The sequence below is a fragment of the Puntigrus tetrazona genome, chromosome 16 (assembly GCF_018831695.1).
Source record: "Puntigrus tetrazona isolate hp1 chromosome 16, ASM1883169v1, whole genome shotgun sequence".
Taxonomy (NCBI): Eukaryota; Metazoa; Chordata; class Actinopteri; order Cypriniformes; family Cyprinidae; genus Puntigrus; species Puntigrus tetrazona.
Window position 1 is genome coordinate 8740437 of NC_056714.1, and position 18483 is coordinate 8758919.

An 18483-nucleotide genomic window follows, 5' to 3' on the forward strand; every position below is an offset into this window, starting at 1 on the left:
TCAGAAACTCCACATTTATATAAAAGAATGGAAACAGCAGCTGCCCGTTGAGTCTTAAGCAGCTCTTTAACGACGGTGTTGTGGTTCAGTAAACTAGCTAATCTAGGCTACATTTTGTTACAATGAAGTAGCCATATTCAGAATGCTTTTCTCTCGTAATAGTGTAGTAACTGGCAGGTAGGTAATCTCACAATTTTAAGGTAGTTTTTTACCCTCCCCCAAAAATTAAAAGCAATCTCTAGAAATATCAGTAATATGATAAATACAAAAATGAGATTAATAAAAAATTAAGAATTCAGTGCATGTTCAAAGGCTGATTGTAAACAAAAGAAACGGCTTCTGAACTGGTTTGGTCTCACTTAATGCTGCTCTATGGACATCTACTTATAATGCACGTGTGCAATATTTCCAAGCAAATACACACCTCTCCAGCCATGAACTGACCGAAGCCCGGAGGAAATGTGAAGGAGGCTATAATTAGTGTCACGGCACCAGGGTAAATCAACCGGCTACAACAAACAAACACACTCAGATATAATTAATGTCTGTAACGGCGCATCTGGATATTTTATGTTATTAATGTCACTATCAATGTCATATTCGATACGGATGAATTAATTTAAAAGTTTAAACTTGCTGTTTTGTGAGGAATCGCGTAAGAGCCGTTGGTCTTCTCATGATCAGAACAACTTGTCTGTTCAGATAGACAAAGAACGCCCCTAGAAACCCACATGAGATCCTACAAACAAACACACTCATTTAGAAACATCACCTGGAGATCAAAACTGTGTCATTGATTTCAAGATGCATTACATTTAACCATTTATTTAGATGCACAAATACATAATTAATAACTACACATACTGTGAACGCATGTACATAGACACACTAACCCACACACCCAATTATTGCAAAAGCCGGCAGCTCCTGAAGGTCAAAGGGGAAATCCATACGAAAGTTTGTACGAAACAGCGCTGTTATCGTAACTGTGGAAAAACAATCAGTCATATTTAAGCGAAATCACTGTTATTCTATGGCATGGAAACACAATTCTATGGCATGGAATAGCAGAGTGAATAATTCAGTGACTCACTCATCTACTGCCGTAACAATACAACCTACAAAATAAGTCACTGAAAAAATCCCAGCCACTGAAAATCTGTCTGAAAGATGCAAAACACAAGCATGCCTGACAGAAACTTTGAAAGGGCTCGGTGCTGCTGGATTGTACATCATCAGTTTTGGAACATCTTTGGTTGATCAAAACTGAGGACTGGAAATAAATGATGTAGAATGCATTTCATTTATTGGGCTTAGTAAGAAGTGGACAGCTTGACATATAGCATGACATCAATTTATTATTCATTTATCATATCTGCTTGTGCGTATGCGTCTCACCAGAATCTTTGTTCCACACTGACAGGACTCGGAATATGAAGGCGCTGAATGTGGCAGCGAAATATCCTCTCCAGTAATTCCTCACTGCAAAATATGTCGACGTGACCTCAATACTGAACAACACACCTGAGAGACGGAGAGAGCAAGAGTAAAAATAGATAAAAAAAAATGAAAGTTAAATAACAGCACAGGAAGCTATTTTGAGAGAGAACATGAGAGTGCAAAAGAGGTGAATAGTAATAACAAAAATTAAATAATTATACAAGTTATCACTTGAAAAGTACTTTGATTAATAATAGACAAAATACATACAGCAAAGGTAATGGCTATTTTCAAACAGATTTCATCCAACATTTGTCATTGGTCAATCAAACAGTTAGCCCTGCCCCAAACTCTCTTCATTGCTTGAGACACTGTTGCTGTATCAGGTAGATAGGTCCAAACAAACCGCCAAAGTAACTGAATGCAATACATTTGGGTTGCATGAGTAAAAATACTATTCATTTTTCCTTTATAGGTTAATTGGGTAACACTTCAGTATAGGCACCGATTCTCACAAGTAATTACTTGTTTATTAGCTTGCATATTAACATATTGGCTGTTTATTAGTACTAATAAAACATATACTCTCTACCACCATATTCCACATCCCTAATCCAACCCAATACCTAAATTTAGCAACTACTTCACTAACTATTAATAAGCACAGAGGAAGTTCACTGAGGCAAAAGCCAATGCTAATGGTTTGTTAATGGCGAGAATTGGACCTAAAATACAGTGTATGTGATAACTTTAAAGGCAAACCAACTGTGAACTATGAGGTCATTAAGTTATCAATCATCACTATTTAAAATAATTTCTTATATAACTGTGTTTAATGGTGTTCTGGTGAAAAACAACACCGCCAATGATTTTGTAAAGAAATCTAACAAAAAAAAAAACATTTCTGGAGCCAAGGCTACCCAAAAAGTGCACACTAAAAGAGTGATCTAATGAATAATTGATGATGGCTTGTTGAATTATTTAAAAAATAATGCACACTTGAGGTGGCAATGTGGCCTTAGGGTTAGCATTATTTTCTAATAATTCAATGCACCGGAATCATTATGAATTACTATGGTTACCGCACCTCAAATATGGTTCAGGTGTTGTATTCAAAGACATTTGTAAAGTTTTCACCTTAAAGTGCTCTTATGAGTATGATTAATTTCTTGCGCATCTCGTTCGACACTTCCGCTTCTGACTACAAAAGGTCATTTTTGATCTAGTAAGGAGGTTTGAGCCGTTGATAGACGTTGATTAAACGTAACTTTGTGATAAAAACATGAAAATAATTGGTCACTTTTATTCCATTGGATGCTATATTTATTTGCTTGATCGGTTCTGCTGTTGTAAGGACATGAAATGAAAGAAATTGTTTGGTGAAGTGATATGGACGTTTAATTTGATGTCTACTTTAATCATGCTTTTTCCTGAAAATGATTACACACCATACTCTTCAACCAATCAGATTCAAGCATTCAACAGCCCTGCAGCATGAAATACTAATACGAGTAATATTACTGTAAAAGTGTACATTTTTTACACTACCTACCAGTGGCTTACGGTTCTTTTTTTGGATATTAAGCCTTTTTAATTATTTAATTTTTATCTTAAAAAAAATACTTAATGAGACAGTTACGCAAGCTTCACACACAGACACTTTTTAAAATCCATATGCACTCTCTAAAAGTACTGGAACACGCTCCTCTGAGTATAAACACTCTTTAAGACACATAAAACATGCACAGAATATGAATTTATAACACATGGGTGCTTTTAACTGTGAAGTGTTGATGAGCTTAATTATTCAGCAGGCATCAAGCTGAAAAAGAAGGAAGAGGAACTGAAAACAACGGAGACAGAAAGAAGGGGAGATTTTTACCTCCGAGAGGAGTCCCAAAACAGCAGCCCACCCCAACAGCACATCCTACTGTCAGTATGTCTGTGTAACCATAGGGGTTCTACTGACACCAAGACAGAAGAGAGAAAAAGAGAGAGAGAGAGGGAGTTTGAGGTGAAGGCAGAAGAAGAACGAGAGTGTTAGAGGGGAGGGAGATGAAGGGATGTAAAAAGAAGAATAGATTAGGAATGTCAGCGGGTACATTGCGTGGGAGGAAGAGAGAAGTAAACATGAAAGAGAAATAAGAGTAGAGCCGAATGAAAGGAATGATAGATAAAGAGCAAAGGAAAAACAGAAGGATTATGTGAATGCATTCAATGTGGCAAAGAAAGGCAAACCAAAGCTTTACACACATCCCAACTAAGCATAAACACACTAAAAAACAGAAGGGAGATGAGAGGGACGAACATCATGTTTTAAACTAGCATACAGAGTGTATGTACATAATACAAAGCAATGCATGCTGGGTAAAAAGTGGGCGTGACTTGCCTCCCACCGGGGCAGCGAAACAGGTGGCCACTCCCACCGCACAGGCACACACCAGCAGATCCTGAACATGGGCACTATTCTGGGTAATTTGGGTGGGGTTAAAATAACAGCATCGGGACACACACATCCAAGACACATGCCAAAAAATACCATCACTATTAATACAGACAGACAAAAATAATGAGGTGTCGGGGAGAGACAATGAGACAGGGATAAAACGGGAATACAGGGAATGAGAGGAGAGAAATATGCAATTAGTATGACTGGCATTTATTTCAATTCATAAACATTAGACACGCAGACAAATTGTAATATTAAACCGAGTATAACATTCAAAAGCAGTTCATCATAATCCTTAACTGTTGATCAGAGACAGGTTTTGGCATCTGTCTACTCATAAAATAACTCGTGATGGCTGTGGTGTGGAGCGGGAATTTATATGCCAATGAGAGGTAACTTGATCCAAGATCAGCAATTAAGGTCAGCAGCTTCTGAAAAGTAACTCACACATTCGTGCCACACACACACACACAGGCGAAGAAGCTCAGAGGGGCTGGTTTTTACCTCATACACACCGGTGAAGATGGACATGACCCTGCTCAGCACTGCCGCACATATACTGGCAATATGCACAAAAGGACCCTGAGGATTTAATGGAGGTAATGAATCAATAAAACCGCAGCAGATGAACAATCTATGAGGAGAGTTTATGTAACAAAATTCATTTCTCTGATTCCAACAACGAGCTGCAATTAGTGATGCAACCGGTTAGCAAGATAATTAAACTAATGAATGAACAGAAGAATGAGAACAAGAGAATGGGGATAAATGGATGCACAGACAGTTTTGTAGGTAGGTAGGTAGATGCCTTCTGCTTACAGGTCTTAAAATAGTTGGGATTGGGGGCATGTTTACTATGGTGTAGCCTCTCGTTTTCTTTTCAGAACAGTTTGAAGACATCTGGGCCTCAAGGTTTTGAGTTTCTGGAGTTTTGGTGTTACAATTTTGGCCCGATGTAGGTTTTCAGCTGCTGAAGAGTTTGTTGTGGTCTTTGATGTATTTTTCATTTAATAATACACTGAATGTTCTCTATGGGTGAAGGACTCTGGACTGCAGGCAGCCAATTCTACAATGGACTCTTCTACTACGAAGCCAGACTGTTGTTAACAGCTGAGATACATGGATTTGCATTGTCCTGCTGAAATACACAAGGCCTTCCCTAAAACAGACGTCTGTAGGAAAGCATATGCTGCTTTAAAACCTTTATATACCTTTCACCATTCATAGTGCCTTCTAAAACATGTAAGCTACCCATACCACATGCACTTATGCACCCTCATACCATCAGAGATAAGATCCCAGAAGGTCTACCTCCTCTTTATCCTTGAGGACACAAGTGTTCGTTATTTTTCTATTTTCCGTTATTTTTTTTCAGACGGCACGGCGGATTGTGTTTACTGACAGTGGTTTCTGGAAGTATTCCTGTGCCCATTTAGTAATGTCAATGACGGAATGCAGTGTCGTTTGATGGCCCAAAGGTCTTCGGCCTTGTCCTTTACACACAGACCTTTCTCCAGTTGATGATGTTATGCACTGTAGATGATGGGATTTGCAATGCCTTAGCAATCTGATGTTGAGGATCACACACTCTTTCACAGATTGGAGAGCCTCTGCAAACCATCTTTGCAGAAACAGATTTTGCTGAGTTTGACGTGCTTCTAGATCAACATCTTTGTTGACCCTTCAACAACATTGTGATTAGCCAATCAGATTTGAAGAACCAGTTTATAGTTTTGGTGAAGTTTATGCTTACAATTAGCATTTGGTGCTTGTACATCAATGTCAGTCATCTATTATTAAATCGCATTTTAAGGCATTACAAATGGCTAAGGTTAGGTTTGGGTGTAGAGATTTGGTCAAGACTAAATATTTGATTAAAATGTTGTTCCAGGTTCCACAAAATATGTTCAGCTAGGAAGACATAGAACTCAGCTAAATCAGGACGCACTCCATCCTAACTTTTGACAGACTTTGCCTCTCCAAGACATCCCTTTTACAGCTAATCATGTTACAGACCTATTGTCAGTTCACCTAATTAGTTGTCAGTTCCCAAAATTCCTTGCTTTTTTAGCCCTTTTTTGCCCCCGCACCAACTTTTTTGAGACCCGTAGCAGGCATCAAATGTGAAATGAGTCAATAAAGATATAAAAAAGTAGCAGAGGTCCACCTCTTTCCCGATGGGCATACCACTGCCCAGCCCAGCCGTAAGACCAATGACTTTAGCCACAAATGCCTTGAGCGTCAGATACTCCTTTAACACCACACCTCTGAGAATGGTCTTGAGTTCAGGGATCCCCGAGCCTGAGGGACACACAAAAGATTTTCAAGAGAGAGCGAACGATGCGCATGGAATTAATCCAGAAACACAAACACAATTTCACACAGAGCGTAGATCTTGTCACACTGATTATAAAAGATGAAAAAAGATTGGCGGGTATCCTCCAGTCTAATGTGGAGCACATGAAAAAAAAATAAAGAGAAAACGAGACAGTGATGATCACATCTTGAAAAGAGGGCAGGAAGATTTGAAGTGCTGTGTGCGGGGTTGAGGTGGATTGAGGACAAAACGAGACAAAGACTGACTATAAAGCATAACGGCTAAGAACAGATGAAAGAACAGAGGGACACAAAAATGATTTGTGACATTGTGAGCAGAGAACCAGAATAGAAATGGTAATGCAAGGGTAAAGAATAGAGGACAAACAGAATAATGCAGGGTAATAAAAGCAGAGAGGACGATGAGATACACAAACCTATAGCTTGTGGAGAGACCAGATGACAGAAGAGGGATGCAAACACGACGAGGATGATGGGATATGAGACCCATGCCAGATACTGCAGAGCCACATTCCCCTTCAGCTCTCCGTACATCCACTTATAAGCTGACAGAGAAAAGCAGAAAGGTTTCACTGCAGGACATTTTTATTCGCCATGATGCAACAAATCAAATCGGGTGTTGAATTATACTTACCATAAAAAATGTGCACTATTTAGGTTTAATTAAGGCACAAATGTGTACCTTTGAGAGTACTTCCTTGGAGACGAAGTGATGTATCCTTAAAAATACAATTTTTGATATTTTCTTCTGACGGTTTTTAATGCATATACTGCATACTGTAACAATTATTATGAAGTCTGACTTGTATAACCTGTTCTGATTATTCATACTATTCCTGATTATTCAGAGCCCACCACAATTATGTGTATTACAGTATAAGTTACTATGAATGCATTAACAATACCTTTATTATTAGATTTTGGCATGACAATTGCCAAGAGAATCGTCCTTCTGAGATAGCTCTGTCTCTGTTCCCAGTATCAGTAATTGGCTCTCTGAGGTGATGTCTGAGATAGATTTTCTCAGAATTGGCATTCTCACTAAATCAGAGACGCTTAAAGCAAGCTGGCCAGTGATGATCTTTTATTTGGGCCACCATGCCACAACTGGGGGACTTGTTTTTTGCATTTAAGTGTATAAAAAAACAACTGTTAAAAGCGGTAACCCACATTCTTCAAAATATCTACTTGTGTTCAGCAGAAGAACTACGGGTGAACTATGTCTTTAAATAATATAATTATATGACTGATATATGCTGACATATGTAGAGAACATGTTTTAGATTCAGTGGTATCTAATGTGTCTCATTAACAGATATTATCACTCATTTTTATTTGTTTGAAACTTCTGTTTAGCATTTCCACCTTTGCTATATATTATACATATATATTATACATATATATTATACATATATATATATATATATATATATATATATATATATATATATATATATATATATATATATATATATATATATTTATATATAATATTAGAAGCAGCTACTGAGTTTATCCTGCAGATGTCGTCCAAACAAGCCAACTATTATTATCAGTTTACATATCAGAGAATATACAATATTATTACTTTCAAACGTTTGGGGTTGGTAACATTTTTTTTGTTTGTTTATTTTTTTTTAAAGAAGTCTTACCCAGGCTGCATTTATTTGATAAAAAGGCAGTAAAAAATTATAAAGTAAAATTTCATAATGATTTGTAATTTGATTTAAAAAATAGAATTTATTCCTGTGGCAAAAGCTGAACTTTTACGCAAAACCATACTATATTTTATCAGGATTCTTGAATGAATACAAAAATATTTTTTTAATAATATAATTGCCGGTAATACTTAAAAGGGTCAACTTGCTGACATTAGTTCATTAGTACTAGACATTAGTGCTTTAATTAAAATATTTACACATCTTACACATATTAAAATCAAAAGTTGTATCTGCTAATATTCTTTAATGGACCATGAATTAACAAACAATAACAAACATACTGCTCATTGTTAGTTTAACGTTAGTCAATGTGTTAAATAACACTAACTAAAGGGGCCCTGATATAAATTGTTGTCTTAATAGAAGAATAATTTCTGAACATTAACTATTTCACAGTTTAACAGAGCATCCCATAGCTTTTTGCTTTAATAAATACAAGTGTCACCAAATAGGCAAATTTACCTTGTAGGCTCTTTGCACTGGCATAGTCCATGCTCCAGCTAACCAGGGCCATAGTGAGACCTAAAAGAACCAGGAAGATCCAGTCTTCGCCCAACTTTGTCACAATATACCTCTGGATCCGGGCCAGGCAGTCTGCAATGCAAACACATTCTAACGGCTATTCACTTTAAACCAGTGCACTTGATTTCTAGGTAAACACAATGGGTTTTCATTAGCCACTCACCCTGGCATTTGGAATAGGGGCGCGGCTTCTTCACAGAGGAGGAGGGGCTTAAACCTGGTGTCATGGGCCCCGCATCCAGACTTGCATGATATGCTCGGCCGTGGCCTCTCCTGGTTGCCTTGGAATTGCCGGCATGCCTCTTCCATTGCTTTTCAGTCAACAGACGCGTGGCCTCCCGTCTGGCGATATTACCCAGCTGCTCCCGATATTCCCCATACAGCTGAAAGAGAGTTTCAACCAGGAAAAGAAATGACCACATAACACCCGCACTGATCACTGAAGGGTGAAGAATGATCGATGTGACGAAAATCTAAGTAAATCAACAAACGGAAGATCTGCAAATATGGGGGAAAAGTCACTCTTATAACTGCATTTAATATTGGAAATCCTTTGATTTCACAACTCTCAGAGTGCCCAGTGGTTCAGTGTGATTGTGAGCATGCGAGTACTTGTGGAAGTAGGAACGTGAAGGGAATCAATGTAAGTGTGTGTGGTGGTGAGTACAGTCATTTATATATGTCAGACAGAAATAGTCATGCTGTCTAACAGGGCAGAATGGAAAAAGCTCTCCCCAAGATACTCTCAATCATACGTACAGTACACACACATGCACATGATTCAGCCTCAAAAACATATCACTCAAAGTTCTTAACTATATTGCACCAACTTAAAAATGCCCAAAACCCCAAAAGTAACAGATTAAGGTCGCCGTAAATTGGAAATTGCAACCGTGTTATCTTTTCTATTGTGATTTATATCCGAGCGAGTTGGATGGCGAAACAACATAAGGCGGGTACTTGAATTAGTCCATCGGGATTCGCTTAGATCGCGGGGATCGATCAGAAGTGGGTGCTGCAAGCTAAATGGAGGCCAAAAAAAATAAGAATCATCCATTTTGATTTCTTGGTGAATTACATGAGTACACAAAAAATGCAAAAATAATGGGCTGTCCATCAGCATAGACCACACGCTCTGGATATTGGCCAGTAAAGGAGGAAGTGAGCCACGAAGACATTCTTCACCTTCCTTCCATTACACCCAATACACACGCCTACATACATACATACCCGAGCCGCACAGACCCCACATGGTGCGGGACCGGAGGGATCAGATTCAGCCCCCTCATGCCCACTCAAAAACAAGAAATGATCAATATATACAACTCAGCATGAGAGTGTTTGAAACAATCAATTATAAATAAATACATTTTGGAAAAAAAGAGGGAAGATAACAATTGAAATATAGTTAAAAATGGACATCAAACATTTGGGGGCATTTATTTTATCTTTTTTACTCTTCCAAACAAAGCACATTAACAGCCTATGCCTTGCAGTTTTTTTTAAAAGACCAGATTTCAGTAGAGAACTCCATCATTTTTAATTTATTCATGAACAGTTATTATATAGTAGACAGTCTTCGATTTTAATGGCATTTCATAATCCTAACTAAGGATTACTTACTAAGGGTATGAAAAAAGGTAAGTACATTAAATAATGATCTGTTAAATATTTTTTTACGCATATGTATAAACTACCTGGCAATAGTTTTTGAGTAGTTAGATTTTTTTATGGTTTTAAAACAATTCTTTGCTGTTCACTAGACCTGTATCTATTTGATCCAAAAAACAGCAAGAAGCAATACTGTTAAATATTTGTACTATTTAAAATAACTTCTATTTGAATGTATATTAAAGTGTAATTTACTCCTGTGACAAAAGCTACATTTTCAGCATTAATCCAGTCTTCAGAGTCACGATTCTTCAGAAATCATTTGTATATGCTGAATTGCTGCTCAAGAAAAACATTATTGTTATTGTTAATATTATTATAAATATTTAAAACAGCTGAATAGATTTTTTCACGATTCTTTGGTGAATATAAAGATCAGCAATTATCTGAAAAAATGCTTTTGTAATTTTACACTGTATTAAAATGTTCACTGTATCATTTAAAAACTTTTAGTTCGTTTATTTTTGCACTGGAGGTGGGGTTATACAATTAATAATTTATATTTAGTAAGGATTATTTAAATTGATCAAAAGCGATGATACAGATTTCTAATATTACATATATTTCTATTTCAGAAATGTCTATACCTATTCATCAAAGAAAATAAAAGAAATCTACTGGACTGTTGCAACATAACAACAACAACAACAATAATAATAATAATAATAATAATAAATGTTTTAGAGCAGAAAATCTGAATTTTAGAATAATTCTCGAATGATTGTGTGAGTAATTATAGTAAAACTTCAGCTTTGAAATCACAGGAACAAATTACGTATTGAAACATATTAAAATAGAAAACAGTTATTTTAAATTGTAAAAACATTTTAAAATTTCACTGTTCTTGCTCTACTTTGGATAAAATAAATGCAGGCTTTGTGAGCAGAAGATACTTCTTTGAAAACATAAAAAAACCTACTGTTATCTTACAAATATATTGTCTGTACTCATGTGAAATGTTAATCTAAAAAGAACATAAAATATTGATTATTAATGTATATTACCCACCTCATGCGTAGCTGCAGTCTTAAACATACTGTACTCATACTATGAGACATCCAGCTATATAGCATTTATACGCTACACTTGAATTTTGGCAAGCACACACACACACACACACAACAAATACACTTTTAACAAAAACCCTGAGAGTAAAAAGGACTGAGAGAATAAGACTTTTAGTTAATTAATTCTTTTCACATCCATCACGTTAGCATGATAAGATAGCAGAGTTTGCATCAGATAGAGAGAAGACCCAAGGTTGTTTCTATCATTGCCTCTTCATTTTTCTAAGTCGGTACACTGATTCAGTTTGACAGCGTGAGAGAGACTGTTCTGTAACAGAAAAACATTTACTTTATGACAACATATTCTCTATTTCTCTTTCTGCCTCAAACGGCTGTTTTCCTCGCTTAACCGATTTCCACAGTGCAGCCTTAACTTTACAAGCGTGGCCTAAACTCACAGGGCCTGACCCCGCAGCTCAGTCCTGAAAGACCAGACTAGCCTTCTCTGAACTACTGAAATCAAGCAACAAATTGGAAAATCAAAAACAAGACCAAAAACACGCTATCCAACACGTTATTCTGAGAGAAAAAAGGCTCAAAAACGAGAGAGAGGAAGAACCGAGTGAGTGAAAGTTGCTAACAGACATAAGCACTGAAGGACATAGTGACTTTGAGAGTTAATTAAAAACAGAAATATAATGGTATGTGTGTAAATATAATCTGACCCATTTACTGACAGACTGATCAGGAGATGTACCGATCATATCGTTCTTATTAATAAAACCATTAACATTATCACGTAATGCATATAAATAGTTAATATGAAATCATATGTAATAAATTATGCAACGTTGACGTTCATATTTTTTATTAGTGGTCGACCATGAGCAACTAAACTCACGTTTTCTAAAGTGTCACTTTTTTTTAAGCAGTAAATTTATATACGAACATACTAAGAGAACGTTTCTAATAATAATGCAATAATTCCATTTCCAGACAACGCTAGAATATTGACTGACCTTCAGCCAACATTTTCAACATTCATCAATGCAATCCTGTACAGTATTTACCAAATTGTTTACGTCTAGAAAATAATACAAATATTATGTTTAATCTCACCAGAATCTGGTCAAAATTCAAAACGGTCTCAAAAGTGTTGATGGGTTCCCTTATCATCGTCCTCTTTCTCTTTTCAGTCTTTGTCTCTCTATCTTTTCGTCTGCTATGTACCTATGTTCCTCCTCTCCTTCTCCTTTTAACCTTCACCAAATATTCAGATTATATTAGTAACTGTATCTGCCTTATAGGAGGTGTCCTGTAGGTTAACATCTACGCAAACCACATTACCCACAATGCAGTGCACTTCATTTACAGACTGCGGTTGACAGTGGGCTGTCAGCAGCTGTTAATTCACAGGATTGTGGCTTCCTAATCCTGTCTGGCAGTCAGCTGAAGTCCACTGCAGGTATCTGTGAACACGTTTTCTGCGTCATTTCATTTCTTGTCATCCGCGCTTAAGTTGAATTCAGTTAAACCCACATTAATTGTGTTGACTGATGTCAGCTTTGTAACATAAAGTGACATCACCGAGTTCATCTCTGAGCTGTCCATTCATTAAAAGTGGCATAATTCTTAAAATAAAATGAATTATTACTATTAAAGAATGTATTAATAAACCTTAAATAATCTCATCCAAATGCTTGCCTGGGTTACGCACTCTCAGAAAAAAGGTACAAAAGCTTAATTGGGGGAGTATCTATTTAAAAGGTATGCATTTGTACCTAACGGGTCCATGTTGGTGTGTTAAAAGTTAGTATCTGTTCAGTTCCTAAAATATACAAAAGTGTACTGCCCCAGCTTTTGTACCTTTTTTTCTGAGAGTGTACGGCACTTTCACAAACTGGAAAGCTCTGATTTTATTGGACAATTAAAGACTTATACAACTTTCAGGAGTTAGATAAGTTTTTTTGTCAAGCCACGTTTTTACAAAGAACTAGGTTTAGATTTCAAGTGCTTGTTTTGAGGATGAAATAACTACTGATTTTTCAGGTTGAAATGTTCAGGTTGCCAGCTTACCAGTTAGGGTTAATTGCATTGAATCTGAAGAATATTAAATGAGAAAACATTTCTGCGCATTTAATTATAACCGCTTTAAATGCACATAGAAAACATCAAAATAATTAGTTTTTGTACATTAGATTTGTACTAATTAGATTATGTACATTTTAATAAAGAAAAAATCTTATTTTAATACAGGATGCCATATTTGAATGTACATAAAATACTGATCAGTTAAGCGTTTTCTACTCACCAATAGTTATATGACATACAAAGTGTTAACCAAGAAAAACAGGACACAACCTTAAGCAAAAATAGCTGGTAAACAAACTTGTTTGAATTTGTATATTTCAACAGTCAGCAGTCTGCAGTTCAGAAGACCCCAGGAATATGCTAATTCATCCTCAAAACATAATTATTTGCATTTCTGCCCAGTAATGAAGTGAAAGTTCAAACGCAACAACCCTTTTATCTCCAGCGCACTTCCTCCACTCTCTGTCTGTTCATTGCTGTCAATCAGCGGTCAGACTCCCAGAGGCCTCTGTGCAAAAGAAGAGGTCATCAGCAGCTGCCTGACCTGGAAGTGAAATCACTTAAGTGTGACCATTAAAAACAACACGAGGTGCTGTTTAACATTAGTACGAGCAAACACTGCTGTAAACGAATACGTGGGTCATCTAAGACCAGGCACCATCATTAGTTTTTCCATTATGGTGGAAACTTTCCATCGACTTCTTTTGTTTCACACCAAGCAAATTATAATTTCCATCATTCAACTCTAAACCTGACACTCACAGACACCACTCAGCAGTTTTAAAATGATCAAACATAAAAATGATATCATGATTACTCACCCTCATTTGCTCCGGACCGCTACAACTTTCTTCCCCAGAACGTAAGTTATTTTTGTCTACACAATGAAAATCAATGTTGTCCAATATCTTTTGTGCTCCACAGAAAAAAGCCATACAGGTTGGGACTGCCATGATGGTAAACAAATAACATTCAATATAATAATATTTCTTAGGCTACCTATCGGTTTAGGCTACCTAGTGCAAATAGTGGCAGATATCTGAACCTTATTATGGTAATACAATATAAAAACAGTACACCATAAAAGCGTACTGAGTATAAATGATCGTTTTTATTAAAACGATTAAAAATGTAATTCGGTACACAGAGACCTTATATCGACTTTTTTGAATACTTAATTTTTTACTGAAAATAAATGACTTTCTGATGTGGTATGTGATATGAAAATCAAGAAGAACAAGTATTCGAACATGCGGAAATCGGGTTAAATGATTTGTAATAAAGTATCTCTTTATCTTACAGTCCTGTTCCACATGTACATACTATGTACTTATTGTAGTCATAACAAGATAACAACTAGATACTAACACTGAACCTAACCTGCCCCTTACCTCATATTACCAGCACTTTCTTGGGTAAGTGCATTATTAGTACAAGTTTGCATACAGTGCACACAGTAATGCTATACTATAACTCAATCTAATCTTAACCGTGTAGTTACACTGTAAAAAACAAGTTGTTTCAACTTGAAATAACTTGTCACCCAGCTGCCAATTTTTTTTTTTTTGCCAATTTAAATATTTTAGTTGTTATTTACATTAATGTACATTTACATTAGCACTGAACGGTTGTCTTTTTTTAACTAACTTGTACACAGATTAATAAATGTATTGTTATACGTTTGTTTGTTCGTATGGTTCCGCTGACGCAGGAGCCGGTGTTCTGACGTAGAAACCAGATGCGCTGTACCTTTTTTTTACAAGCCGGGAGTGTGCGTGCCTAACACATGCCGTTTTACAGCTGGGACACCTTGCCCGTGTGGCGGACGTGGAGAGGCGATTCTGTCGCGGGGTCGCTATTATTGCGGTCTGGGTGCACCGTTCCTGATAGGCGCGTATTTCGCAGGCAGCGTGGCTGCTCTAGTCTGTTAACACAGTCGCGGAAAAGAAAAATCAATACGCAACAATTTAATTATTATCCAATATTCGAAATGCTCACGTTTCGCTCTGGCCTGCCCATGTTCGCGCAGCACACCGTCCTGTTTCCGCATGTTTTTTTTTTTTTTTTTTTTGTTTTAGATTAAAATCACCACATTCCGGTTCACGTTCAAGATCTCGATCTAGTTTTTTTGATAGCAATTGTGCACCTGTATGATCTTTCAGTTTGCTCATTCCTAACGATTTTTGTTCCATCAACTGTTAATTCACATAAAGCCTACGAACAAGGCTATAAACCGATCGAGTTTTTCTCTTGACTGGATCATTTTCCCTACAGGAATCTCCTGCGTGCGCGAGACGGACAGAAAGGGGACGGCAGGGGCAGTAATGCGTTTATGCGTAAAATTTACAGAGGTTAAAAAAAGCCCCCGGCCCTGGCGATCTTCCCATACTGTGCGGCAGGAGAGGAAAATCGATGTGGGAGCTCGCTCGCGAGAGGAGAGAGGAAGACAGGTGGAGAAATGGAAGGTTGAGGGGAGCCCGTGTGTGGGAACTTAACGACTTGTGACAGTGCAAAGCTGACAGCTAAAGAATTGACGCTCTTTCGCCCCCTCGTCTCGCTTTCTCACGCACCAAATTTACGACTATTCTCTGCCGCTTTCTTTTGACATCTGACCTTTTCCGTTCAATCCACTTCCTTTCGCTTTAATGCAATCATCGGGCCTTCCTCACAAGCTGTCCAACAGAACCAAACTCGAACGAACAGCTCAATGCACCTGACCAGCTGACCATACGTCCCTCTCGGCCGTATAGCAGCCATCGAGAGCAGCAGGGCCAAGCGTATATTTAACCTGCATGCTCAGGTTTCTGCTAGCGTATAGCAGCGGAGATGGGAGTGCGTAGGTTAGCACGAATATGCACGAGGTTTGGTCCACACATCCGCTTAGTTCAGCAAGTCTGCGACATTGCAAATAATCCTCAAGGGCATGAACCTTCGGAAACAGGAGACCTTTTCCACTCCACAGCAAACGGATTTCGGACAGAAAACGCCGCAGCGGGAAGCAGCCTGAAGTAATCGCTAAACGACTGTCAAGCATTAAAGAAAGCAAGGAGGTGGAAAGCATGCAAACACGGTTCTCTCCCGAGAAGCATCTGATAAGGAAGCACGAATCCATCGTATTGACTCTAATGCAAGTTTACGAGACGGATCGTCTTTAATCAGCAGGGTGTTGACACAGGTTACGACAATTCTCATACCTATTCATGAGTTGTGCATGAGTGTGCTAGAACAGCCCAGTGAGCTCCATGTGTGTCGCCACCACTAAGAATAGAATGGAAAATCAATTAAAGCCGAGGCTAGTGAAGTGAAAGACTTTGAGACCCATTATTTAAAGACTCATATTTTGGGCAGACAAGCGTTTCTAGGTTAGAACAGACCAGACTGACCACGACAAAACCTCAGCAAGCCACCCAGCAAAAAGCAAGACAGGGAAACGCCTCGGCGTAAGACAACAAAACAGCGGGAGAGAAAAAGAGGCACAGAAAGACAGTGACTGACCAGGGTTTGCTGGTATCTCAGAGCTTTCCTTTGCGACGCATCGGCAGCCATCGACACGCTCGCACTGAGCCAAAAATAAACACACACAGTCTCACTCCTGTGTTACAGCATACGAAACACATACACTCACCGACTCTTACCCGTTTATTCAGTTACACACACCACCCCGCTCAAAGCGCGAGATACACGCGCTGCCGCACTCTTATGTTACAGTACCCGCACTTGTGAGAAAAATGCTGAGACGCGTGATTCTTCAATTAGATACACTGGAACACACCATCCACAAACTGGCAAAGAGTCGGCCTACCTGTAATGCACTGCACCAACAACACTTCTGGAGGCGTAGAGAACGCATTCCAAACATGCAGATATTCACAACCCTTTCAGAACATTGCCATGGTATCCATAGCTTCTGTCCAATACAATATATTTGGTATATTAGCAAGATGGTAACACAAGATCAGGGTTCTTAATTATTTTGAGCTACAAGTTACCAAAATTATTCCTATCCTAGAGTATGGTATAAGGATTTAAAATTATTTTATAGATACTTTAAAATTAAAAGATTTGTAAGATATTTCCATGTTTTATTGATTTTTTTAAACATTTCCAACGCCTGAAATTACTGTTTTAGAACTTTTTTGTTTTGTTTAAACTTACATATTCCATGACCATGCAAACTTTGGAAAAGGTTTACCTTAAATAAATGTAATTTTATGTGAAATTGTGGAAATATTCTGGGAAACTTGTAATATTCTGGCTTTTTATAATAATACATTTTTTTGTACTTTTAAAATGATTTGCAATAAATAGATAGTATTTTTAATAAATGAACTTAGCAGTGTTAAGTTAAATTTAATTCAATTTACTTTTAGCTTTCTTAAAATTAAAACCTTAAACAATAAGTTAAAGTTTTTTAACCAGGATCACCATTGACTTCCATAGTATTTTTTTCCTACCATGGAAGTCAATGGTGACCAAAACAACCTGGTTACAAACTAAGTATTTTTTTTTATTTATTTCAGAACTAAGTATAGGACATATAAACAGATATCAGGCATAGTCTAGTTTGTTATAGTTATGTTTACCGTGATAAATTCTTGTTAGGTGACCATTCCTTTTACATACAAATTCTTTAGTCAACATGAAATGTATGATTTAAAATCCTAAAACGAGTACTGTTTATTACAGTAAATAAATGAGGATCAGTTTTCCGAAGAGGGCAAGATAAACAGTAAAAAAAAAAAAAAGCTTTAAGCTGAAAGTGTAATGAATAAAAGACAAAGACTCAAACAGAGAGCTGGCGGAGAGAGTAACTGAAACAGATGAGCCCAAATGAGCGTACTTGTGTTTTGTGTTAAACAGATAATACAGGTCCAAAATGTTTACTCGAGAGAGAGAGATGTCCGGGTGAAGCATCCGCTGATGCGACGAGCTAAAAGCGCAGCAAAACCTCATACGTGATTCTTGGTGACTTTTGAAACGCATTGTGCAGGTTGTTGCTTTTTATATCACAACTGGGCCTGCCAATCGATTGGTCAGGATATACCTCGGTGGACGACTAAATAAAGCTTAAAAATAAATAAAGCGATTACTGTAATCCTCCACGCACTTATATACATACCATCTGGGCCTTGCGGCGAAGGCTTCAGTGCTGGAGTCACGCTAACAGGTCAGATGGGTAGGTGTTACGGGATCGGTACAATGACGGCCGTTCCTGCAGCCGCGGCAGGACAGAGAAACCCGAGCA

General features: G+C 37.5%; 1 protein-coding gene across 7 annotated transcripts in view; it reads right to left on the reverse strand.

Moving 5' to 3' along the window:
• The window catches only part of clcn1b (chloride channel, voltage-sensitive 1b), a 27203-nt gene extending 8740 nt beyond the window's left edge, over positions 1-18463 (reverse strand). Inside the window, exons 1-12 of one of the 7 annotated variants that reach the window (XM_043260962.1) lie at positions 16874-17029; positions 16734-16797; positions 8633-8852; positions 8410-8541; positions 6643-6771; positions 6057-6190; positions 4394-4471; positions 3323-3401; positions 1399-1524; positions 902-986; positions 638-739; positions 425-509 (exon numbers count right to left, since the gene is read on the reverse strand). In XM_043260962.1, the coding sequence (XP_043116897.1) occupies positions 425-509; positions 638-739; positions 902-986; positions 1399-1524; positions 3323-3401; positions 4394-4471; positions 6057-6190; positions 6643-6771; positions 8410-8541; positions 8633-8852; positions 16734-16784 (1221 nt within the window). In that variant the 5' untranslated portion in view covers positions 16785-16797; positions 16874-17029. Of the gene's footprint in view, positions 1-424; positions 510-637; positions 740-901; positions 987-1398; positions 1525-3322; positions 3402-3829; positions 4285-4393; positions 4472-6056; positions 6191-6642; positions 6772-8409; positions 8542-8632; positions 8853-16432; positions 16497-16733; positions 16798-16863; positions 17030-18357 lie in introns of those variants that run through there. The other 6 variants (XM_043260963.1, XM_043260966.1, XM_043260964.1 and 3 more) reach the window with 6 other exon arrangements.
• Between the last annotated feature and the right edge of the window lie 20 nt (positions 18464-18483).